At 37.8% G+C, this 24,650-nt stretch overlaps 2 protein-coding genes across 2 annotated transcripts in view; one reads left to right on the top strand and one right to left on the bottom strand.

Annotated features, from left to right (window-relative positions):
• Window positions 1-9,580, top strand: part of KLRG1 (killer cell lectin like receptor G1) — a 120,735-nt gene extending 111,155 nt beyond the window's left edge. Inside the window, exon 7 of the mRNA XM_032473330.1 lies at window positions 9,354-9,580. Coding sequence (XP_032329221.1) covers window positions 9,354-9,401 — 48 coding nt within the window. The 3' untranslated portion in view covers window positions 9,402-9,580. The remainder of the gene's footprint in view (window positions 1-9,353) is intronic.
• The window catches only part of LOC102516245 (pregnancy zone protein), a 37,847-nt gene extending 13,197 nt beyond the window's left edge, over window positions 1-24,650 (bottom strand). The window contains exons 1-17 of the mRNA XM_014565554.2: window positions 24,494-24,650; window positions 22,333-22,513; window positions 21,454-21,607; window positions 21,255-21,307; window positions 20,363-20,383; window positions 19,741-19,909; window positions 18,398-18,482; window positions 16,453-16,576; window positions 14,915-15,029; window positions 13,155-13,264; window positions 11,655-11,816; window positions 10,827-11,054; window positions 9,479-9,542; window positions 8,399-8,541; window positions 5,486-5,635; window positions 2,489-2,650; window positions 871-970 (exon numbers count right to left, since the gene is read on the bottom strand). Of these exons, the coding sequence (XP_014421040.2) occupies window positions 871-970; window positions 2,489-2,650; window positions 5,486-5,635; window positions 8,399-8,541; window positions 9,479-9,542; window positions 10,827-11,054; window positions 11,655-11,816; window positions 13,155-13,264; window positions 14,915-15,029; window positions 16,453-16,576; window positions 18,398-18,482; window positions 19,741-19,909; window positions 20,363-20,383; window positions 21,255-21,307; window positions 21,454-21,607; window positions 22,333-22,513; window positions 24,494-24,579 (2,107 nt within the window). The 5' untranslated portion in view covers window positions 24,580-24,650. The remainder of the gene's footprint in view (window positions 1-870; window positions 971-2,488; window positions 2,651-5,485; window positions 5,636-8,398; window positions 8,542-9,478; window positions 9,543-10,826; window positions 11,055-11,654; window positions 11,817-13,154; window positions 13,265-14,914; window positions 15,030-16,452; window positions 16,577-18,397; window positions 18,483-19,740; window positions 19,910-20,362; window positions 20,384-21,254; window positions 21,308-21,453; window positions 21,608-22,332; window positions 22,514-24,493) is intronic.

Raw genomic sequence — 24,650 nt, 5'->3', positions numbered from 1 at the left:
TAAACATGCTATTACATGGAATCATGACTGCCACATTTCTTATTAGAAAATAGGATTAGTAGACAGCCAAGCATTCCTAGACACATTTCTCTACGTCTGTTAGCAGCAGAGAGAAAAACAGAATCTATTCAACTTTTCCTCCTGTCTAGGCACACTTGAGACGTACAAAGAGATTAGCAGTATATCTGCCAAAAGTTGAATTATTCTACTTTGTTCAAAATATCAAAATCACTTTGATTTCCATAAAAGAGTACAACAGGGGCAAATAATATGCATATAATCCTTTACATTTCTCAGCATCCCTTGCAGGCAGGGCAAGGTGATATATGCCACTTCCTCTTCTGGCCGTAAAAGTCACATGCAAACCTATTTCTTCTTCCCCAGGGTAGTAATCTTGAAAGGTACATTGGAGACGGAGTGACAGGATGAAAGCCGAAAGGATATCCTTGACAATAGTTGGTAGGGAACTGTTCTGGACAGCTACTGGACTCACAGGCAGTTTTTGTTTTGCTTAGCCTCCGAGATATGGGGGTTTGTTTGTTACTGCAATGTAAGTTATCTTATTCTGACTAATTTAGGTATTGAATCCACAATGGATATGGAGGATTTAAAGCACCAAGTCTATTGAAAGCTATGGCAAAAAAGTATTTGATTTTGATTTCAGAGACAGAGAGAGAAAAAAAACAATAATTGCTTAAAAATTAGTATTTTTCCCCTGGGGAAAAATATTATTTGAAGAAAATTTACCAAGAAGTTGCTGCAGAGTAACAACATTTAATACTTAGAAAAATAGCTTTTAATCCCAACCCAACCCAGCAAAGCACCATTTTTCTTCCATTATTTTAGCAGAGAGATAATTCTCACTCTTACCACTTGCGTAGTTCAGAGCCATTCCTGGAGATGGCAGAAAAACCTGACTAATACATGGCTTGTGGATTTTTGAGTTGGTAAAAATATTGAATCCTGCGGACTGGAAGAAAAAGAATGATGAAAGCATATTGGCAATTCAGTCTGGAGACTGGAATATTTTCTTACTTTTGTATTATACTTTTACTATGATTATACACATAGCTCATAGGATTGTCATGAAAATTCCACATGAAGGAGAAGAGAGCTATTTTAAAATATGAAAATGGGGTCCCAGAAAGTCCAATGCATCCAGTTAGTGAATGAGAGTTGGGATTAGGACCCACTTCTGATTCCTATTCTGAATTTTGTCTACTGGATGTTGATGCCTCTTTAATTGTCTTTTGCATCCAAGAAACTTGAGTATTTTGCTTTGAATGTTCTTCTTCCCTTCCTTTCCCCCTCAAAAAATCCCCAAATATTATACATGTATAGTATATATATTATATATATATCTCATAATTTTATTGCAGAGAATAATTTTTTTTGTTTCTCTTCATTTGAGATTATAGGGTTGCATCTTGGAGATTCTTCTTCACAGTCTTAGTAAACTTGGCTTTGTTTATGTTTTATTGGAAAATACGCCTTTGCCTAAATATCTATGCTCAACTTATCCCTTTTATGATTTAGTCTTCCCTGTTTTTCTTTCTTGATTTCTTGTAAGTAGCCTGAATCTCTGCATGCAAAACACACATGCAGATGTCCATGTAGCCTGATTCCTGGAGCCCACCTGTTCCCAACGTCCTCTTTCCTCAATATTTGTCACAGTTAAATACTACTTGCTGTCCTATCTTAGAGAACTTGGGAAACTGTGGGACTCTGAGGCACAGCTGTCAAGGGTGGCAGTGATACACACTAGGGAGAAAGAAGTCAGAAGGAAATGTTTAAAGATTAAGCAGTGAGCTAAAAACTTAAAGAGTCCTCTTCTCCGTGGACCGTTGACTGATTTATGATTCTGGAGGCTGCAGGAGAAGGAGGTTTAAGTTGCTCTCAGCTAAGCTGCAGACCTCTGCAGAAGAATGATGTATATTTTTCTTGAGGTATAATGGGAGTTTTTAGTCCTTTTTTTGGTAGTGACAAGGTTTGACTTCACAGCCTGGATGAACTTCCCTTTCCCTAGGTCTAGTTAAAGGCACACATTTTATTAACGCATTTTATCTAACCTAAGGCATGCTAACATTTCTACTCCACATTTTGTCAGTCTTTTCTTTATGCACAGCTACTCTCAGTCTTCCTGAAATTTTACTGCACTAAATGGATGGATTGCAGAGGCACTATGGGAAAGGTTTTCTGAGAGGAGAAAATGACAGTGATAACTAGCTTTGAGAGCAACTTGGTTAAGACTGTGGGCCCTCAAAGTAATACCCCTTGCGGTTTAAAGTGCCAGAGAAATTCACGATTGACTCTCTGTGCATGTACGAAGTTCTCTATGCCTCTGAGGTTTCAATTTTTTTCTGTGAATCATAGCTTTATTTTTGGCAGGTGGGAAGGAGGTCAGATTCTAGAGCTTAGAAGTCCATTTGTTCTCCATCTTAACAAAGACTTGGAAATCAATTTTGGTTATGTTTTTAAGAAGAATGACCTCAAAGATGCTGTAAACATCATCATCCGGGATCTGCCTTGGCGTGTAAATGAGTCCGTTGTGAGTTATGTCTTCTGCAGTGATACACGCTTCACCATCTTCATTCCCAGGACCTCTGTATCGAACACTGTGGACGCTCTTTACTGGTAGCAAATCATAGACCTGCAAAATGGAGAGAACAAAGGAAAAACTTATCTTATTTTATTTTAGTGTAATAATGTTCAATCCAGGATTTACTTAACACTCCCATGCCAATATTATAAACACAGAAATCATAGGGAGACATTAAGGGCTATAGATCCTAAGCCTTTTGTTGTACAAAAGAAATGCATATATAAAGAAATCAAATTAATTGATCAAAGGCTCAGAGCCCATTTTGGATGAGTAAGAATAAAACTCTAGTCTCCTGTCTCCCAGCCCAAACGCCTACTTTTAAAGGAAAGCAAAAAATGTGGACAGTACAGGGAAGCATAAGGAGAGAATAAAAGCCACTCACATTCCCGTCACTCAGAAACAACTTCTGTAAATACTTATTCCATTTTCTTTTCCCATTTTATATGATTAAGTTCTTACCACGTGTTTTTTGTTTGTTTGTTTGCTTTTGTTTTTAGTATACTATGTTAGGACCGAGTTTGGCTTGGGAAAAAAGTGGGTTGGGGTAACCTAGAAATCAAATCAATTCCAGTTCAGTTTTTTGCCCCGAGCCTAGTGTTAGGCCACCTGCTCAGTCACATAGTGTTCTGGCCATTAAACACACCCTAACTCCATGCAGACCTGCTGCCCTCTCTTACCTAAGCTACTACAACAGCCTTCGGTTTCCATTCTTTCATTCTCCCTCTCATATCCTCAGCAGCCAATGAGATCTTCTTACTAGAGAAATCTAAATTGCTGCTCCCCTGCCTACAGCTCCTCAGTGATTTACCCCCGCACTGGCCGTCAACTCCAAACTCCACTCCAAGCGAACAGAGCGCATCGCGTAACAGAGACTGTAACACCACGATCTTCCTTACTTTCCGTTCCACCTACAGCCGCTGCCATCCTCTTCTCTCACCACTACACATAAGGTCATTACCTTTCCCTTTTTAGAACACCCCAGACTTACTCCGACCTCAAGACCCTCGGGCACGCTGCTTTCATCCTTTGTAACGCCTGCCCCTTCCCCTCCATTGTCTGATGATCTAAGAAGACACCTCAGATCACTATGTCAAAAACTGTTCAACTCTTTTCTTTCTTTATCTCAACAGCCTGTTTATCCCTTAAATGATACTTACCAAAATTTAGCACTATTATACGTTTATATGTTTTGTTGCTTGCTTGTTTTAATAGCTCACCAGATTGTAAGTCTAAAACAGTCAGAGACCACATCTGATTGTTCACTATTAGAACTCCTATTTCCAGGGCAGTGTCCATCCCACAGTCAAGGAAGAGTGGATATTTGTTAAATAAGTAAATGCACCATGAAGATGGGAAACTCTAAGGTCCTTTTGGTAGTGCTTCAGTGTAAGAAATATCTTTAAAAGACAAGTTTGAATGGAAATTCTCTTTCATTTATACTTAAGAGCAATGAGGAAGTACCTGAATTTTAGAGAAAGCTTAAAAATCTGGCATCACATACCATCTTGTGTGGAGTTTGTAATGAGAGCAGCTACTCATATACCCTTGACTGTAGAACAGCTCTCCTCTCCTGGGGAAGGCCTTCTTCTTCTAAATAGACATTTCTCCAAAGAAGATATACAGATGGCCAACAGACACATGAAAAGATGCTCAACATCACTAATTATTAGAAAAATGCAAATCAAAACTACAATGAGGTATCTCCTCACACCAGTCAGAATGGCTGTCATCAAAAAGTCTACAAATAATAAATGCTGGAGAAGGTGTGGAGAAAAAGGAAGCCTCCTACACTGCTGGTAGGTGTCAATTGGTGCAGCCACTATGAAAAACAGTATGGAGACTCCTTAAAAAACTAAAAATAGACCTACCATGTGACCCAGCAGTCCCACTCCTGGGCATATATCTGGAGAAAACTCCAATTCAAAAAGATACATGCACCCCAATGTTCATAGCAGCACTATTTACGACAGCCAAGATATGGAAACAACCTAAATATCCATCGACAGATGAATGGATGAAGAAGTTGTGGTGTGTGTGGTAAGTGTGGTACATATATATATATACACACACACAATGGAATGCTACTCAGCCATAAAAAAAGCATAAAATAATGTCATTGGCAGCTATGTGGATGAACCTAGAGATTATCATACTAAGTGAAGTAAGTCAGACAGAGGAAGACAAATATCATGATATCATTTATATGTGGGATCTAAGAAAAATTATACAGATGAACTTATTTACAAAACAGAAATAGACTTACAGATATAAAAAACAAACTTATGGTTACCAAAGGGGAAAGTACAGGGGAATGGATAAATTAAGAGTTTGAGATTAACATATACACACTACTATATATAAAAGAAACAACAAGGTCCTACTGTAGAGCACAGGGAAATATGTTCAATATCTTGTAAAACCCATAATGGAAAAGAATCTGAAAAAGAATAGATATATGGATGTACAACTGAATCACTCTGATGTACCCCTGAAACTAACACAACATTGTAAATCAACTATACCTCAATTTAAAAAATAATAAAATTAAGGTAATAATATCCACCTTAAAGAAGTATTATTCATTAAAAATGTGTTGTGCGTCTTTTAGAGATAAGGGCTGTGCTAGGCTCAGGGAATGAAGTGGAGAGCAAGATTGCTCACTCTTTGACACATTACAGCAGAGAAGGAAATGAGATGATGCATGTAAAGCACCTTGTGCAGTGTCTTTTTTGGAACTGAACTGAATCCAAACTCATACATAACTTACTACCTCATGCCTGACAGTCTGAAGAACTTGTCGTTTTGCAGTTACAACTTCTGGCTACCAACAATGCTTGTATCATGTGTGCGTTTTCTGATACCCAAGACTGAAATGGGACTCACTGATTGAGGTGAGAGCTCAGCCTCAGGCTTCATCAGCAGCACACTCTGGTCTACAGCACGGAGGGCGCAGAGGGAGTGAGGAGTGGCTGTGACCTTCAGGTTGGTGTCTGAGGCTGGCAGGCTCCGGGCGGAGGAGAAGCTCAAATTTACCTGTGAAGAGGATATGATTATAGAAACAAATATTCTAATTATTACAGTCTCGAAACTCTCTTTTGCCCTAGGCTAGGACTGTTCCTTTCTACACTTCCTTTGTCTTCATCCACTTGAGAACAGGATTAGAGGTGAATCTGCCTGGGGACTACCGGTTAACCATCTCTGGAATACACTGGAAATGAGATATGGTTAACTCAGGCTTCCTACTCTTTTTACACACTGGTAAAATATAAGTTGATTTCGATCACAGTGAGATAGAATCTTGAATGGGAATTGGAACACAGGCTAACAAAGATACAGACCTAGCTACAGCCTGTCTCCAGGCAGTGTTTTTCTGGTGAATGTTTGTAGTTTGCACGGGGCTGTGAAAAATTCCATTCAGCCTCTAAGACCAGCCAACAAAGTCTCTTCCAGTTGGCACCCTTAATCATCTGACATTCTAAGCAGTGTAGTGCCATTTATCAGGATCAGGAACTTACTCATTAATTTAAAAAGCTAGGCATCTAATATAATACTCTAAGAGTTTATTGGCTGACAAAATTCAAAGAACTGTGAATAAAGAATAAGAGCTACAAAATAATGAAAAATTGTGCATAATTTTCCCAAAGATTTGACTCTGCTTTGGCCAATAGACATGCATTGATTCCTATTACATTGGAATCTATTGGTTCCTAATGTTTACATAAACATTTCTTGGATTGGAAAGAAATATCAGTACATTCAGTTAAATAACATTCGACTTGGATTGCGGAATTTAACTATGATAATCTGCTATGAGGTCTATTAAATTGAACTAACAGTTTGGATTCATGTATATCATGAGACATATATGAAAAAGAAATTAATTGACTTATTCTCAAGATGCAGGGGTATTCATCTCTATAGGTCAATATATTATGAAAACATTGGTTATGGAAAATCTACTTTAAATATATTTTTCTCTTTAGAAAATTTAAGTTTATTGAAGTATGTTCATGAAGGTCTGCATAGAATGAAAAAGTGAATTATTTGGGATTATAATAGACTGAAAATACCCTTAACCAAGAATTAGATCTGCTAGAAAATGTAAAATGTTTTACTGATACGAGAACTTTAAGGAAAAGAAATTTAAGGCATATTTTGAGAGTCTGTACCTATCTGTATTAATCAATGTTATCCTTAATGAATAATTATATCTAGTTAAGAATAACTGACAATTTAAACTGTTACATGGTAGTCAGTGTGTCTACTAACTCTGTTATTATTAAGTTTTTAATTTAAATTAATTAAATTAAGTTATCATTTTTATTATTAAAGTAAGAAAGAGGTATACAGATTTTTGAATAGTAAACAGGTTCTCCTCTTTCCCAACAAAGATTGAAAAAAAATAGTTAAAGTCTTTTGGTTTAAAGAAACACAGGTCTCAGACTGACCTGGCTCTTTCCTCACACTCTCAGCCCACTCTTTACCCTGTTTGCTCATCATCCTGTTGGGAGGTCTCACTTCCAGGATCCTTAACTGTGAACTTTAATCATTCCCTAACTTTTAAACAAATGGTCAGATTTCTTCTAAATACTGCATAAATCTTCATCTATATTTTTCATAGCTTATCTCCACCTCTGATCAGTGGTAAGTGAAAAGATATTTGATATGAAGTGATGGAACATAGTGTCCATGGACTTTGGTTTCTGGGTGGAAGTTTTATGATGTTACACAGGAGCTGTCCTATGTTTTTGCCCCAGAGAGAAGCTGCTACTGGGAGGAGTAAAATGTGCGAATGCTGCAGTGTAACATGACTGCTCCAAGGTTTAGCAAACAACTAACTACCCATGATTAGTAACAAAGACATTGAGGTTAGAAGCAAAAGTCTCTTCTAGGTTCATATGAAATACACAGAACCTCCAAACAGAACACAAACTATGCTCCTGGACACCTGTCCTGGTTTAATAGCATTCCTTCGTAAGATGTGATTGAAAATTTATATCAGAATCCACTGTGCATTTTTCTTAGATCATGGTATATTAAAAAAAAAGAGGACAAGCTAAATATAATTCTCATTGCAGAAATGTACACTTGCTATACATGTATATTGTTTTAATCTCCATAAAACCCATGTTAGAATCCTTGTAGGTGATTTTTTTAAAAAGACATCTGAAGTCGGTGGCTCCTGTTTGATTGTTAATGTCAAGATGACACACCAAATTCTGTTAAGATAAAGCTGCTTAATTTCTCAGTAGGCTTCTCCTTACAGCCATGTATTCTTTGAAAATATAAGAAGATCCCAATTGTAAGTATGTTAGATTTTTATGCTATAGTCATTATTAGAGTGCCCAGGCTACACTACTCAAAACAGGATACATATATATTCCCTTGCTCCGTTTTATCAAACCGAATTTAACTCACAGTAAATTATTGGGTTCTGCCATAGTACCTAGAGGCGTGTCAGGGGGTACAGTGGGATAAAATTGACATCTCATTGTGAAGCATCATTTTTAATTAAAACTTTGGGGAACAAAACATTTCAAAATTAAAAGTATTAAAAGTTATGAATAGCATATATTTGGAATTCCACGTGAATTTTAAAACAAGAGACTTGTACAAAATTGTGCTAACGGCCATTTGCTTTGAACTACTCCTTTGAACTACTCTGCCTTTAGAAGCCCTTTGGCAGAAGGTTTTAGGGGCACTAGGTGGGAATCTTTTCATGGACGTAAGTGTCTTATTCTCCATACTTCGAAAGAGGGGATGAATAAAAGGACTGGGCTTAAACAAAACACCCACCTTATTGGCAAAGCAGTTTTCAATCTTGAGTTTCTCAGTATCTGCAATAACTTCTCCGTTAGGTAAAACAGTATAAATCAGCAACTGGGCGGTGGGAGCAATGGCTGATTCCACTCGAAAGGAGAAGGAAAATACCCCTTTCACTGGAGAATAAAGTTCAAGATACTGGATTAGGAAGAGGGAAGAGTTTTCAATTTTATGAAGAAGAGGTTCTCAAATTATTTAACTTATTTACCTTTGGAGCCGACCAAAGTGAGAAAAGACTTGCATTTATACCATTGTGTATATAGTAGTGTTCAATATATATATGCTGAATTAATGACATTTGTCCTTAAAGATGTAGGTTAAATTGTTCAGTTCCTCTGCTTAAGCAGGAAAGAACATTTATTGTGTGTCTCTGTTTTTAAATTAAAAAAAACAGACATTAAGAAGTCAAGAAAGAAGAAACTTCTTGATGTCTTTAATGATCTCTATCTATGATCCAAATCAGCACAATTCTTGTCATATGGGGGAGGACAATTCAAAGAATGCAACACAATCTCTGCCTTCAGGCCATTTACAGTAGAGCAGAGATGCCTACACGATTTGTACACACACGAAAGAGCATAGCTCTGATTTTTGTAAATGAATTCCATGCGTTTATCTTAGTGGTTGCTTTCTGCGTGAATTACGTACTGCTTCTGACCCACAGAACTGTAGGATAACAAATCTGAGTGGTTTTTAGCCAGAAAGCTTCCTACAAGCGATAGGAAACTAATACGAAAATGTACAGAGTAAAATTTTTCTTTGGTGATTTTCTACATTTTTCGATTATTTTTGCATTAAAAATTTAATAATAAAATGAATATATTTTACTTTACGAATAAAATTTAAAATATAGAAATGCTGTAAAAAGGATAGTAAAGTACTAAATGGACTAAAATGAGCCTAGTATCCTTTTTTTTTTTTTAATCAGCTTCTTCATCTTTGGTTGACAGAAGAAGGTTGGTTTCCTCCAACATAAGAAATAGTCTCCTCTTGCTAAAATGTTCAAGATTTGACAATTTGAGAGAAAAAACAGGAAATCCGGAAAGTACTTACACTCTCCTTGCTCAATGGACAACGCATGGGTTCCTGATTGCGCGATGCTTCCTCTTGCTTTGATCTGAAGACAGAGGGAAAGACATTCATTATCATTTTAAAAGGTACATACTAAACTTACTTAAATATATTTATAACACATAAATAGGCAACAATCTATTTCAATCCAGAAATCATTTTTGTTCACTAAATTCCTCTTCTAATATTTTCTTATATGTATAGATACATACTTTATATAAAAACATAATTTTACAGTATTTTAGTATTTTACTTAATATTTACTACTTATCTTTAATATTAATATTTAAAATTTATATATTCTTTCAACAAATATTTTAAGCATGTATTATACGCAAAGCAATATATAGTAAAAGCAGATATAAAATATATGTAGGTATTCTCTAATGCTGGTTCCTATTTAAAAAGAACAAAACTAAACTAAAAGTATTTACACTCTCTATGTGCCAGGTACTGAAGTAAGGAATTTAGTTTTAAGATTTTTAATTTTGACGATAACCTTATGAAGGAGGTATAAATACTACCTTCAGTATTCAGGTGAGATATTGACAGTTCTCTTTACAGATGAGATCAAGTAAATTACCCAAGTTCACGTAACTAAGGCGCAATAAAGCCAAGATTCTGGGTTACTGTCAATGTTTTCACTTTTTTATAGAATTAAAAAATACTATTTATAGTTAATGTCCCTATATACAATTTCTTACACATAAATTTTTCTTTTTAAAATGACTTACCCGGCTAACTACCAGCTTTGAATATTTTAAATTTTTGGACGTAAAATAGGTATACCGACCTCAAATGTGTCACACCAATTTATAATATGCTTGTCAAGGTACTTTTCCCTGCAGTTGTACCAGCTCTTGAACTGTGTAAATTATTTAGAACCTTTATATGCTCCTGCTTTATTGTTTTAATTTTCACTTCTCCAATTAATGTCAAATTGAGTATTTTCCCCAAAAATTATTTATATTTTTTATTTCCTGTTGAATAAGTCCTTGATTTTTACCCTTTGCTTATTTATCTGCTGAACTCTAAGAAAAACATTCTCTTGACTAACAAGAAATTTGTCCTAAGCTCTTTCCTCTTTCATTCAATAATTTTCCACTAGAAATCAGAAAAACGTACACACACACACACACACTTAAATGTTTCAGTGAAGACCAGAACATAAATGAAAAATTAAAACATTCGTAATTTTTTTAGGAAGCAACTTCCCTTCAATCATAAAAACAAACAAAAAATATTGCTATAAAGGACATTACCTAGATAAGAACTCAATCTTTCTGAGGTCTACACAATGAGGAAGAGCCACAGTGGCCTTTATTCTTACCAAATAATAGAAGGTTAACTCTTTTTCATCCTTCAGAATCTGTTCATTCAAGATGTAGTATGCTCGAACCTCCTGGGTTTGCCCACAAGCCAGAGTACCAGCCACAGGTTCAAGGTGAACATAACTCTTGCTCGGGGAGAAAACATGCCTTGCAGTGTGCTGCGCTGGTAAATGTGATTCTTCAAGCCACCAGTTATCGTAACAGAAATTATTCTGTTTGTAGGTGACCTAAAGGATAGAATAAGATCTTGAGTAGGTTATTAACATATATTATGTTCATATTGGTCACTCTGTCATTTACTGAAGATTTTATGTTAACAAGGCTTACTTGGTTTCATTATAAGCTGCTGTCCCAAATAAAGCATCATCTATAAGCAACTTTCCCTTAAGTTTATTTAAGGTTACACTATACTGATTGAATACATATTATCACTCACAATCAAGGTCAGTTACTTTTTCTTAATACCCTTATGTATGTAAATTGCAGAAGGACACTTGAATACTTAAGGCAAAACATAAATAGTGGTATTCCAAGGAAAAATCTGATTTGTAATAAAATTGTAAAACTATTGAACTTTCAAGGGATTATCAAGATGTTCTAATAAATGTCTCCTGAAACTAGATCATGCTGTAAACAGAGTCTGAAGTTTTCTGGCGGAGAATTTTTTGTTTCTTATTATTTAGGTATCTGCACTGCTTAATTCCTATTTTGGCCTTTATCACTTTTTTTTTTAATCCCCAGAGTGCACATGTTTTCCCATATATCCTTACATTATGCGGCCCCAGTGATCTCTGTCCTTTTAGTCCCAGATGCCCCTTTCCACTCACCATAACTGTAATGAAAGAAGACGTGAAGTTAGTGGTGTCAATGGAAATGTCCACCAAACCGTGCTCATTAGTAGTAAAGCTGGCTTGGTACGACATGATAGCCACACTGACGACTACTGTTTTATTGGGGATTGGCTGGTCCTTCTCATCAACTAGAAGAACCTAGAAAGACGAAAGAGATGGCTGGTTTCAAGCGTCATATGGCAATAACATTTTTTCCACTCTTGTGTGCTTGGCCACTGTCTCTCAATGAAGAGCTTCGACTGTGAAAATTAGATTTGTTTTCTGGGCTCTGAAATATTTTTCTTTTTGACATTTCTATTTGGATAACTTAATTAGTGTTCCATTGAGAATTGCCAGTAGTGGACTCATGATGTTACCTTCCCGAATTCTCTCCATCTCTGGTGTTCTTTTTCTCAGTATACAGTGCTTCCATCCATTCAGTAGTTTATGCAGGATTATGTAGGGCTTTATTTTTCGGTCATTTTCTCTCTTTCACTGCCTATATCTAACCCATTGGCAAGTGCTATCTTTTCCCCACTAAACATCTTTTATTCCTATTTACTTCTCTCCAAATCTACTCTTACTATTCCACTTAAAACCGCAATATTTTTTCCCCATCTGGTTTCCAGTATCTTTCTATTTAAGCTCATGCAGTCCACCTTCTCGCTGCTCCATCCTTGCTTCAGGCCATTCTCTATACAGCCTAAGCTAAACTGATCGTGTCACTCTCAGTAAAACCTTCAGTAACTTCTCAATCCAAAATTCGAACATATCTTAAAAGGCCCTTAGTTCTTTCATCTTGAAAAGCCTTGACCATTCTCTCATCTTTCTTAAATTTCTGGACAAAGTCATATTCATCCCTCAGGCCTTCAGTTTTCTCATGCTTTTCTCTAAACCCGAAATGATCTTGCCCAATTATTAATTTCTTGCCAATTTGGTACAAAATACTGGAAAACATTAAATTCATAATATGGCAATCAAATGAGGAAATTGCCTATAAACTGTCAATTCAAAGATTAGTTACTACAAAAGGAAATATAAAATGCCTAGAAGTCTTAGATCTCTTTGATAGTCCTAATTGGAAGTCAGTCTTAAAATTTACCAATATTATTATCAATATTGAGCCTTGAAACTGAAAAAAAAAAACCTTTTAAAAACTAACTAATAAAAAACCAGTCATCTAGATGAAAGTATCTTTTTATTCTTTCTATAGAAAATTACATTAAAAAGTCATTGTTTATAAGAGGCAGTCAAATAGTATGCAGCCAACTATATAGGAAAAATGCATTATAGAGGTGTGTTAGGAAGTTAATAAAAGTATGCTTTTTTTTTTGGATTTTGTGGTGGTATTTGCCTTTTAAATTTGCAATTTGTTATAATTTCTTAGTCTAAATAAATATTTATTTTTTACAATAAATTTTGATTTTGTGACAGAAAAACTTGTTTTCTTAAAAGCCACATCCTCCAAATCGTGATTTTATTGAAAAGTTCCTTTACCTGCCCAAAGAAAGGGAGCCCGCGCCTGAAATGCGAATCCACTTTTGTAAATTCCAGTTTGCTTAAAGTATTTGTGATTTCGCTTGATCCAAGTCCAGTTAATTCCAACCCTGAAAAACAATGAAGTTGAACTGTTCTGTATATTCAACTCACCTCCTGCCTCCATCCCAGCTTTACTCCATTATAACATTCTAACTGTCCATTCCAGAATTTCTTTCTACTATTCTTTCCAGAATTTCCTCATGCTTAGAAAATGCAAACAGTTTGACATTAGCTTTGCTTCATATAAAAAATGATCGGTCTCCATAATTCCTCAGCTCCTCTGGTTTCACAAATATCCTGCTCGTTCCACCCACGTTCTTGGTAAGTTTTTCTTCTCTCCTCTGTAATCTTGTTCTATCTTTGTTTCCATCTCTTTTGCATCCATGGCCTCCCCGCCTACAGCTTTCTACCTACAACATGATTCTCCACATTGGCCCCCAAATATTCTTAAATTCTTATCACAAACTACTTCCTTGGCAAAACCCTTCTTATCACTGCATGGCCTATCCAAAGTAAGCCAACCTCCAGTGTCTTTCTGTTCAGTGAAGTGTGATCTGTATTTTGTCTTCATTCTCCAAAGCACCACTCTATCAAAGCCTAAAAGACCCCTTATTTCCCCCCATATATAGTATTCTCATCTCAGACCTCATCAGAACCAACCCTCAGAAGAACTTCATACAAAAGTTCCCTCCAGTGGCATCTATGAAATTGTGCTTTTTAATTTTAATTTTAATTTTCTAGCCCTATGACTTCCAATTTTATTATGCTAACTTATCTTATACTCTCTCCTAACCACATCCTTGGGCCCCTCCTTGTCCGCCTCCAACCTCAGTTTAGCAATGCTAAACGAGCTTGCTTCCAGAACACTTGCATTTACTCTTAGGAGGATCTGGACACCCTGGGGATGCTTTCAGAGTTACATTTCTGGTCCTGATTTTGCTCTGGTTTTCTTTTTAAATTGTCCACTGAATGAATCAACTTCCATTTTGATATTCCAGATTATGATTCATTATCTTTGACACACTCTCATCACCATAGTTCTTTCTCATCTTTCCCTTATCTTGGTTAATGGCATTTCTGTTTCTCAGGCCCCAAAATTGTAATGTTTGGGATCATCTTTGAATAATATTCTGATAGATCGCATTCTTCATCTAGCCTGTCCTTTTTCATGTCTGCTGGAATTAAATGTTAGAAACATCAGCTTATCTTGATCATTCTCCCCAAATATATCTGAAGATATCTAATGCTTTTCATAACAAAGTCTAACCTCTTTAGTACATGATTTACTTTTCTAAACACCTTAGCACCAGCCTGCATTTTCAGATTTTTCTGGGACTGAACACCTTTGTTTTAGGCGTATTATGTTTTCCTAGTCCATCATTATCTTGCAAAATACTATTCATTCTATACAAATCTGCTCAAATGATACTTTTTAAAACTAACTTCGGGTCTATGCTAGAATTAACTCTCTCTCTTCATACGCATTTGGCCCTTATTTTTTACATTTCCTGTGAAAAGTTTGTTATGGTTATACATAATACACACACACACACACACACACACACACACACACACATAATTTCTATTTAGATTTGCCATTCCTTGAGGGCAGAGATCTTGTCATTGTCATAGTCCCTGGCAACTATAAAGCATTCTACATGGAAAGGAAGTTTGACAAATGTTTAATAAATTAATAAATATTTTAAAATAATACAAACCTGTTCCCTCCTCTCTGACCTTGGCTTCCACTTGTATTGTCATGTCATACCCTCTTTGTCTCAGCTGAAACATTTTAGTCTTTACGAGTTGGGTGAAACAGCCATCACTGTCTGCCTGAAGAGAAAGGAAGAGAATTCCTGGGTCCTCTGATTTGTGATCAAAAAGGTCAGTTATCAACCCATGAACATTTAGTGTTGGCCACAGAAGGAAATTTTACAGATGTTCTGACCATCTTTTGGGTGCTTATCTTTTCCCAAGGCCCCAGATGGAAAACAAAATTCTTCATGGATCAGCTGAGTTACTCACTGCCAACTCTCCCCTCTCTTCTGAAAACCTATCTCATATCTGCTGCATTAAACTTCCAGTTTCCAAATGTCCCAAGATAGCTTGTAATTCTATCTCTTTGCATACATTGTTCCTCAAATGATAACTTTCTTTCTTCCAGTCTCATCTTGGCCAATGGTTACTGCTCCTCTAAACTCAACTCAGACATAACATGTTCTAAGGAGCCTCTGTAATGACCTCAGCCTAAATATCTACTAGGGATTTTATTTTCTTAACTATTTTCTTGGTATTGAAGACATCAATAAAAACATACATATTCATCGAATAGATGAATCGTTATAGCAATCAGATTTCCAAGCTAAATATTGGGGTCCATAATTTAATAAAGATTTGTTTCATTTTTGTACTTAGTTACAGGAAAATATTTAGTGCATAGTAAAATTTAATCACTCTTAATTTCCTTATATATAGATGTCATGACATTTGAAAATAAAAAGGAATCCTGGTCTCCCGGATGTAGTAAAGATGTTGGCAGCTAGACCTCTCTCACGTTTATCGGGTTATCAATGTTTCTCTTGACATTGGTCATCGTATTCACCACCCTAGGCTTTTATTTATTTGCTCTCTGCAGCTTTGATACTTTTCTTTGTGATACAGTGCCCGCTCACACTGCCACACCCTGCACTTCTGTGTACTCTTCCTCTGAATTCAGTAATTGATCCATTTCACTTTAAACACATCATGTTCTACCGCTGTCTCCCTTAGTTGCTACACTTCTCTGATGTAATCGGAGTCTCCAGTCCATTGTCCCTCTCAGTCCCCCTCTTCTCAACCTCGTGATGGTTTCATAGTCTCCCATATGCAGGTTAGATTCCAGAGTGTGTCATTTGATTCCCCTACCAGCCAAATTCTTAACATCTGCCACCTTCTTCTGTTTTTCCATTTGATAAAAGCCAACTTTGGAGACTTCCACATCCTTTAATGCCCGTATATCTGGCACGCCGATTGCCCTCAGAAGGAAATTACAAACCTGGCCGAATAACTACGACTGTAAATCCATGAGCCTGACTGCCAAGTGGGCGCCTAACATTGCCAGGCAAACTTACAATATTTCCCTTACTCAACGCTTTTCCTAGGTGACTATTTCAAACACTACTCTCATACTGTATTGTATTATATTCGCTGCTATGTTATCAACCACAAGTAAACAAGATCTGGTGTTAATGTCCTGGGGAGAGTGGTTTCCATATACCTGTTGACTAAATTCTTCACAGATGCTTTGTGAATATTTTCCATAGCAGGCAGAACTGTATCGTAAATATTTTCTGCATACATTAATTGTCACCAGACCAGGAACAGGCTTTCCGTATGTATATCTATAACAATAAAGCAGTCATACAAAAAGATACTGAACGTGAATAACTCAGATTTTCTTCACATGATTTCATCCATTCATACACACTTCTTACTCATTTGTAGCAATTCTGTTTCCTTCCATAGCATTTGCGCTTTAGAGGCCCTTACTCTGCAACTGTGTCTTAATTATCTGTAGCTCTAAGAGAAAATACTTACTGAATCTTTTGCAACACTTCCACGGGGGGAAATTACCCATGTCGTTTTTCTTCTGTCTTTTGGGAAATTACCCGTGTCTTTCCTCACTCCCCGTTGAAGTTTTACTATACAACAGCCTTATTTCCTTCTTTCTCTGCTGTCGGGTTATCTAGGTATGATTCCAGCTTTGCCAACGCCTTCTAAGTTGTTTTAAGAAAAAAATTAGGGATCATAGAGAGTGTATTTCTAAATCCTCCCTAATTTGTATATGTGTTAAGAGGACACTTGAGAAATTAAGTAGGAAATCACTACCCATCAAACAAAAATGTTATATATGAAAAGCATCATAATGACTCCATCTGTTTCTGCCAAATCTGATGGGAAGATACAATGTGGTATTGTCTGAATGTTTATGTCCCCTCGAAATTCGTATGTTGAAATCCTAAATCCCAGATGATAGTATGAAGGGGTAGGGCCTTTGGGAGATGCTTAGATCATGAGGGTAAGTTCTCTTGAATGGGTTAGTGCCTCTATAAAACTCCTCTTTGTAAAAGGGGCCACAGAGAGATCCCTCATCCCTTCCACCAAGTGAGGACCAAGCAGAAGGTACCAGCTATGAACCAAAAAGAGGACCTTCACCAGAACATGACCATGCTGGGCAACTTGATCTTGGATTTCTCAGCCTCTAGAACTGTGAGCAGTTAATTTCTGTTGTTGGTAAGCTACCTGGTCCGTGGTGTGTTGTTGTAGCAGCCTGAACGGACTAAGACATGCTGCAAAGCCAAACTTAGGCTGTTTGTTAAAGTGTGCTTTATGGACCACGGACATTGAAATTACCTGAGATATTCACTGAGATTCAAAGGAGAATCAATAGAAACCTATTGCCCAGACTGTGATGTAGGTGAGGTCTGGCCATAGCAGCCCCAAGCTTCCTCTTTCTGTAGTTCCCCCGCCCAACCCCGGATCATTTCTATAAGTGCTGATAAAGTAATAAATTACTTAGTAAGTTTCAGCCGCTTTGTTGAATCTTATCTTTAAATCTGAATCAAAAGGTTTTTCTTCTGATGGAAAAACTTAAAACATCAGAACTAGTGTGAAAGATAAAAACATGTTTTTCAGAAGCCAGAAGTGAAGTCTCTCTGCTTGGTGCACGTGGAGGGGGTTCCCCTGCACTAAAACGGCAATCAGGGAAGACGTAAATGACATGCATTTTTAATTCTACATTATATATCCAACATTTAAGATAAAAGATCTGCTTAGCTTCTTTCCAGCCTTCCATAGTTGAAGAAATTGGGAATAATAAAAAAAGAAATGGAAATATTGGAGAGGCAATAAAAAAATAGCAGTGAAGGGTTCAAGGTTTGGAGCCAGACTGTTGGATTTAAATTCCAGTCTGCCACTTACTAGCTGTAGGAACTTGAACAGGTTATTTTATCCTTTCCATAATGTAGTTTCCTCATTTGTAAATTGAGGATAATTACCCCCATGTCACAGGGTTAGTGTAAAGATAAAAGTGTTAACAAGTTCAAGGCACTTAAAACATTGCCTGATGCATCTGAAGTGCTCAGTTAATGCTTTTATTATTGGTAGTAGAATAGGTAGTAGAGTAGGGAAATAAAAATGAGATGGAAAAAAATGTAACTCACAGGCCGCAGACAGATACCGCAAATTCATCATCTAGAAAACCAATAGTCTTGGGCATTTTCACTTGGACCTCAAATTTGGGCAAAACTGTTGTCAATAAAAAAAATAAAGAGGTGAGAACAGGCAGGTCTTGCAAGTATTAGTAATGATTCTATTACAGAACCTTGTAAAGGGTCTGATTTGATGAAATGATTCCAATTACAATAAGGAACAGCAGGGCTACTATTGGCAAAGGAGATGCTGTTCTTAATCGTGGGCAGCTGGCACCATGCTGACTTGGTGAAGCTGGTATTTCCCAGTCTCCTCTGAATTTGCCGCAGGTTTCAAAGGCAGAAGGAAAGCACCATTAGACCCTGAGGATTGCCGTGGTTAGATGCCGTTGCAGGTGCACGGGGACCAGTAGGTTCCAGTTTACCCTTATTCTTTGCCTCTCTGTGTCCAGCTCGTCTTCCCAGCTTCTAGCCCTGCTGACTAACAGGGGCCTCGTGCCCACCACTAGACACTTGGTTATAGAAATACCAAAGTGGTAGATTGAAGGAGGTAACAGTCTTCTGTCGATTCTTCTGTCAGGCTCCCTTTGTGGTTCCCTCTGGCAGCTGGAGGTGTCCTTGCAAGTTCTCATCTATCCATCCCCACCAGAGCTTCAGGAGGACGGGTAAGTAATTTCCTCTGATCCACCAACTCCTCCTGCTGGACTTTCCTTTCCCAGCCTCTCCCACGGTTGTATAATGTTAGCCATTCCTACAGTAAGTCCCTGTTCTCCAATTCTCACGACAGTTCTGGTGCATTCTGGGAATTATGATTTTGTGATGGGTCTCCTCATGCACAGCACGCTAGATTTCATTTACATCAGAAAATCCACATAACTGATAACCAACAAGATGGTTTCAATGTCTGATTACCATCATTAGAGTAGTGTACGTGTAGGTTTCAGACAGCCAGGGCATAATCCCAGGAGATACCTTCTAACATACAGATGAAGAGATGTATGTAGATAACACAATGTGTTGGTTAGCAGTTTATGTTGGAATGGGGTCAGATGGAACTATTAAAATCTCTCTTGCTTCTTATTGACCCTATGATTTTGGTAAATGACTGACTTTTCGGGTATTAATATGCTCATTAGTAAAATGGAGGTAACATAGTGATCTGTCTCAGAGGGCTGTTGCAGGGATCGAATGAGATGGTGCGTGAAAAGTGCTTAGCAAATATTTAAGTAAATAAAAAGGCTTGCTAATTTTCAGCTATTATTAGCAAGATGTTTGCTTGTCCCCGGCATGTAAAAATTATCCAGTCTTACACACTCTAATGTTACAAATGTCTTGCTCACATGCAGAATTCTTACCGTATTCATTCACCTCAAAGGCACGCTCTACTTTTGTCCCAGACTCCTTCTGCAGTACGACCTTGTAGCGGCCCAGTATGGGCTCCTCTGAGAGTGGGAAAGATTGCTGGTTGAGCCCTCCTTGCAGTTTGATGCTGTGCCATTGGAAAATTCGGTTCCTCTTGGGATTCTATAAGTAAAAACATTATAAATTCATAGAAGCAATTGAAATCTATACTTTTGAGGAGTGAGACACCTTTTCAGGGGGAGTGGCATTGGGAGTTGGATATTTAGATGGTTGGCAAATTGGCACCAGAGGTATTAACAAAGGTTTATAGGAATTCTAGATTGAGAGAAGGACATATTTCCTAGCTATGAGACATTAAAGATGATAGTACCTCTTTTCGAAATTATGCATACCCACTTGGTCAGAAATACTGGAAGAGTCACTAAATTGCGTCATCTCAGGGAATTTTGTTCCTTCATTTACGTCTTATCCTCTCTCCACAGGATTTAAGAGAGACAAAGAAAACAGTGTTTGTTTGGTTTGACAGGCTAGTGGGGAAGGAGGAGGTGGAGAGAAGCAATTTAACATAACGTAATGAGTCCTAATTCCAGTTGAGATACATAATATATTACTTACCTCGATATAAACCACTGGGAACTGAAAAGAAAGAAATAGTGTAAGTGTGAGACAGAGTTTAGAAAAATAAATCCATGACATCAGCATTAATACAGTATCCGGGTGGAGGAAAGGAGTCTCTACATTTCTTGTCTAAGTGAGGAAGTGCACTCCAGTTTGATTCACAGCACTTTATACGTTTAGTTTGGGACATACAGCTCTGAAGAAATCATGACTTCCCTTTTATTTACTTATTACTTAGTAATTTTTGACTTGCTTTTTAAAAATTTTATTTTTGTGGGGGAGGTAATTAGGTTTATTTCTTTCTTTATTTTAATGGAACTACTGGGGATTGAACCCAGGACCTCACGCATGCTAAGCACACACTCTACCACGCAGCTATACCCTTCCCCAAATTGCAAACATTTTTTTTTGGAGGGCTAATTAGGTTTATTTAGTTATTTTTAATGGAGATACTGGGGATGGAACCCAAGACCTCAAGCATGCTAAGCATGCATCCTACCACTGAACTATGCCCTTTCCCATGACTTACCTTTTATGAAATAACATAAATGGAGGAAACCTACACTTAGGTAAAATGGTCCAATAATAAGTTTATTTTGCAGATGATGTTTATTTCTGAGGGAGTCTCCATTTCTCTAAGACAGAAATCAAATGCACTGATTCTCTTTTGTTCAATCAAAATAATTAGGTATTTAAAGTGAGAATTTCAAATGAATATTTAATTTAAGAATGCAGTTGATGACCTGACCTCCCTTATTCTCTAGCAGTCGTATGCTTCTGAGATTGTTCTGTGGTAGATTTAAATATCTCGTATTGGTCTCAGATTCTTCTAAAGAACAAGTTTTACATTTTTGTCTGTTTCCACCAGCCTTACTGTTATGAGACTCACCATTTCATCCAAAGGGTGAAAACTGACATCCATAGAGACAATGCGGAATTTCACTGAAACATAGAGATTATCCCCATGAAGCCCTCCAACGGGGATTCAGGGTGGCGAGACAGATACAACATGACATTATTTCCAAAAAATGATAGAGAACCACACCTCCAACCCTTCAGGTTGCCTCTGCTCAGTTCGTTCCTTATACCTGTTTGTCCTGGTTTGTAGATGGGCTTGTCTGTCTGGACAAAGCTGAGGCTTTCCGCTTTGGTCACGGGCATCAGCTTCCTCTTCAGAAACTGCTGGGTTGGCCCCTTCACCTGCACGATGATGAACGCTGAGGAGGATGACAGCTCTGGAATCTGTAAAACAGAAATGGGCTGAAGAATCTGCCCAGATTCCACCTCTGATTTACTCATTTCTCCGGTTAGTCCCATGGGAATTAGGAAGGGCTGGGGCCCAAGGGGATGTCAGTGCTTTATCAATTTTTATGGCTGTATAACATGACAATAACAACTTGTTGATTTAATTAAACGGAAAATGTCACTGCAATAAAACGAACTAATCCTTCAACCAGTCCTGACAGTGAAGGCAATTGTTTTCACAGCAATATTGTGGTATTAAAATAATGATTGTCTTCCAATGGTCAAAACGAGCATTCTATGTTATCACTGGTAGTAAGCCGATATGATTAAACAAACATTTAGTACTTTAGTAAAAGGTTACAAGGACAGCACATTAACCATCAGTCATCTGCGAGATCTTAGGTAAGTCACTGAACTTGATCAGTCTCAGTGTGTGTACCTGTAACAGCATGCAGATTATTCACCTTAGAAGTTCACTTTAAGAACAAATGAAATCCTTCCTGTAACTATTATCTTTTGCATGTTGCACTAGTTCTGTTCTGTTTGTAAATATTATGTAAGCATATTCAGTAGGACTTTGATGTTTAGATCTGACTTGAATTCCCTCTGTACACCTCATTTTTCCTTCATTCTGCGTCTTTGTTACTGGGGGTCAGAACGCAAGGCATCGCTGATAAGCTCTTTCTCTAACGATCTCCCCTTTCCCAGGGAGCGGTACTGACAGTGAAGGAGCGGCAGTAGAAGGAGTTCTTCGCCTCCAGGTCCGTGAGGAGATCTATGCTCTGTGTTTCATACTCCAGAGTTACCGTCAGGGCCGCTGTCTCATTCAGGTGATTAAGCATGACGCAGGCCTTCTCGGGAACCCCAGCATACAGCTGTGATGGGACCACCACCAGGTACTGCCTGTGGAGAAGAGGGCTCAGGGTCAACCATGGGGGAGCTAAAAAGACATCACTGCCTTCGTTGTTTTCTAGATAATCTTTGCTATTGTCACCAGTCGCAGGACAGAGCCAGATTTCAGCAAGAGTGTCCAGGAATATATTCTTCAAAGGCCAATCCAGAGGGCCTTAGAAACTCAGAAACCCTCCACCTAGTTAAACATCAGTATGCTTCTCCTGTGTTGTGGAAATATTCACCCTCGTAATATGAGTAAACCTATTCAAAAGCTATGGATAAGCACTCTGAGTTATTATATATTTTGGGCAGAAATAATCTCAAAGTGAGCAATTTGAAATGAATGAAGAAAATGTGGTAACAGACACACACACAACGCTTATGCAGCCTTAAAAAAAAAAAAAAAAGGAAGTCCTGCCATTTGTAACCACATTGGTGGACCTTGCGGGCATTGTGCTAAGTGAAGTGAATCAGACAGAGACAGACAAATACTTCATGATACTAACTTAGATGTGAAATCTTTACAAAAATGTCAAACTCAGAAACATAGAGCAGAAAAGTGGTCGCCAGGGCCTGGGGAGTGGAGGAAAAAAAGAGACAGGTTGTAAAAGGGCACAAACTTTCATTTATAAGGTGAATAAGGTCTGAGGCTTATGTATAGCATGACGACTATAGTAAATAACACTGCATTATATAATTGGAATTTGCTGAGAGCAGAACTTAAATGTTCTCACCACCCCCCAAAATATTTGAGGAATAGATGTGTTAGATTAATTATTAGATTATTCTATGTGATAGATTACACATAGATGGTGAGAATCCTTTCACAATACATATGTGTTGTACACTTTAAATATCCTACAATTTTATTTGTCAGTAAGATGCCAATAAACCCCCTCAAAAAAATTTTTTTTTTGGTAACAAAAAACATGATCAGTCAATTAGTCACCATTGAAACCGCTAAGAAAACCGATCTGTTTGTGGTCTTGGGTGTCATGTTGATGGTGTCACGAACCTCTTTGTTCCCAGGAAGCACTAAAGAAGCAACACTTAATGCAGGGAGAGGCGCTGAATTGCTTTTCACTGTTGTTTCAAATGCAGCCTTAGAGTTTTTCTTTCTTCCATCTCTGGAGATGGAAGTCACACTAGGCTAGTCATCATGTTACCAGGTGCACTGAGAAGAAGATACCATTCTCCTGTTGCTATTCACCCATCGATTGCAGTCACCAAACATGCTGCACTTCGCAGTGCTCCGGCTACCCATGCTTCTCTCTCTTGCTGAGGTGTCCTGGTCCATCTGGAAAACCTCTGTTTAGAAGACTAGTTTCAAAACCAGCTTTCTTAGGTAGACTTTGGTGATGCCCCGTCCCTTGTACCAATTCCCACGAGGAGTTAGGTTTTCATTGTGAGTGTTTTCACAGTGGTTCTCGTTCTGCCCTTTATTTCATTCTCTGTGCACCCTGTCTCTCTCTTTGTTACACTGCGAGGTCCTGAGGGCAGGGTCCACATTTTGTTAACCTGTGTATTCTCAAGAGCTAATGCCAACCCCTAAAGGTTTGCTGAAGGGTTGAGTGACCGGACACACAACTCCTGGCTTGTCTGTAGGTCACGCCTCCATCTTGGCAATCCCTGGGCTTAGGAGCAGACAGACACTGAGTCACTTTACAGTGCTAGGTCCACTGCAGGCTTTTTCATGAGCCAGTAAAGAATTTATCCTTTTCTTTTTGGTTAGGAATTCTATATTCTTATTTGATGAAAGTTGTAGAATTCTATAATCTTGTTTGGCGAAGATGTCACAAGTAGTACTGCCCTGTGTTGGGGTATGCCTCTTACCACACGAGCAACAACAACTTACCGACCCTCCCAAGCCCTGTCAGCAACAGATAATTTCATAGGGATTCGGGAAAGAAAGAAAAACACAGACATCAAGAAGCAGATAACACAATGGGGAACAGGGGGACCACAGAATTTTCTGGAAATGGTGCTTACGGTTTTGAGGTAGCTGAAGCATCTCTTCTGGGAAGGAGCAAGAAAAGGAGAATGAAGACTGGATTAAGCAGCTGACGTCCCCTCATGGTGCAGAGAGGAGTAGGAAAGAATGGGTGTCTGAGTCCTTGATGCCTTGAACTCTGTTCTTGTTCCAGAA

Source organism: Camelus ferus, chromosome 34 (assembly GCF_009834535.1).
Source record: "Camelus ferus isolate YT-003-E chromosome 34, BCGSAC_Cfer_1.0, whole genome shotgun sequence".
NCBI lineage: Eukaryota > Metazoa > Chordata > Mammalia > Artiodactyla > Camelidae > Camelus > Camelus ferus.
The sequence above is the reverse complement of the archived record's forward strand: the minus strand, read 5'-3'. Positions and strand labels throughout refer to the sequence as shown.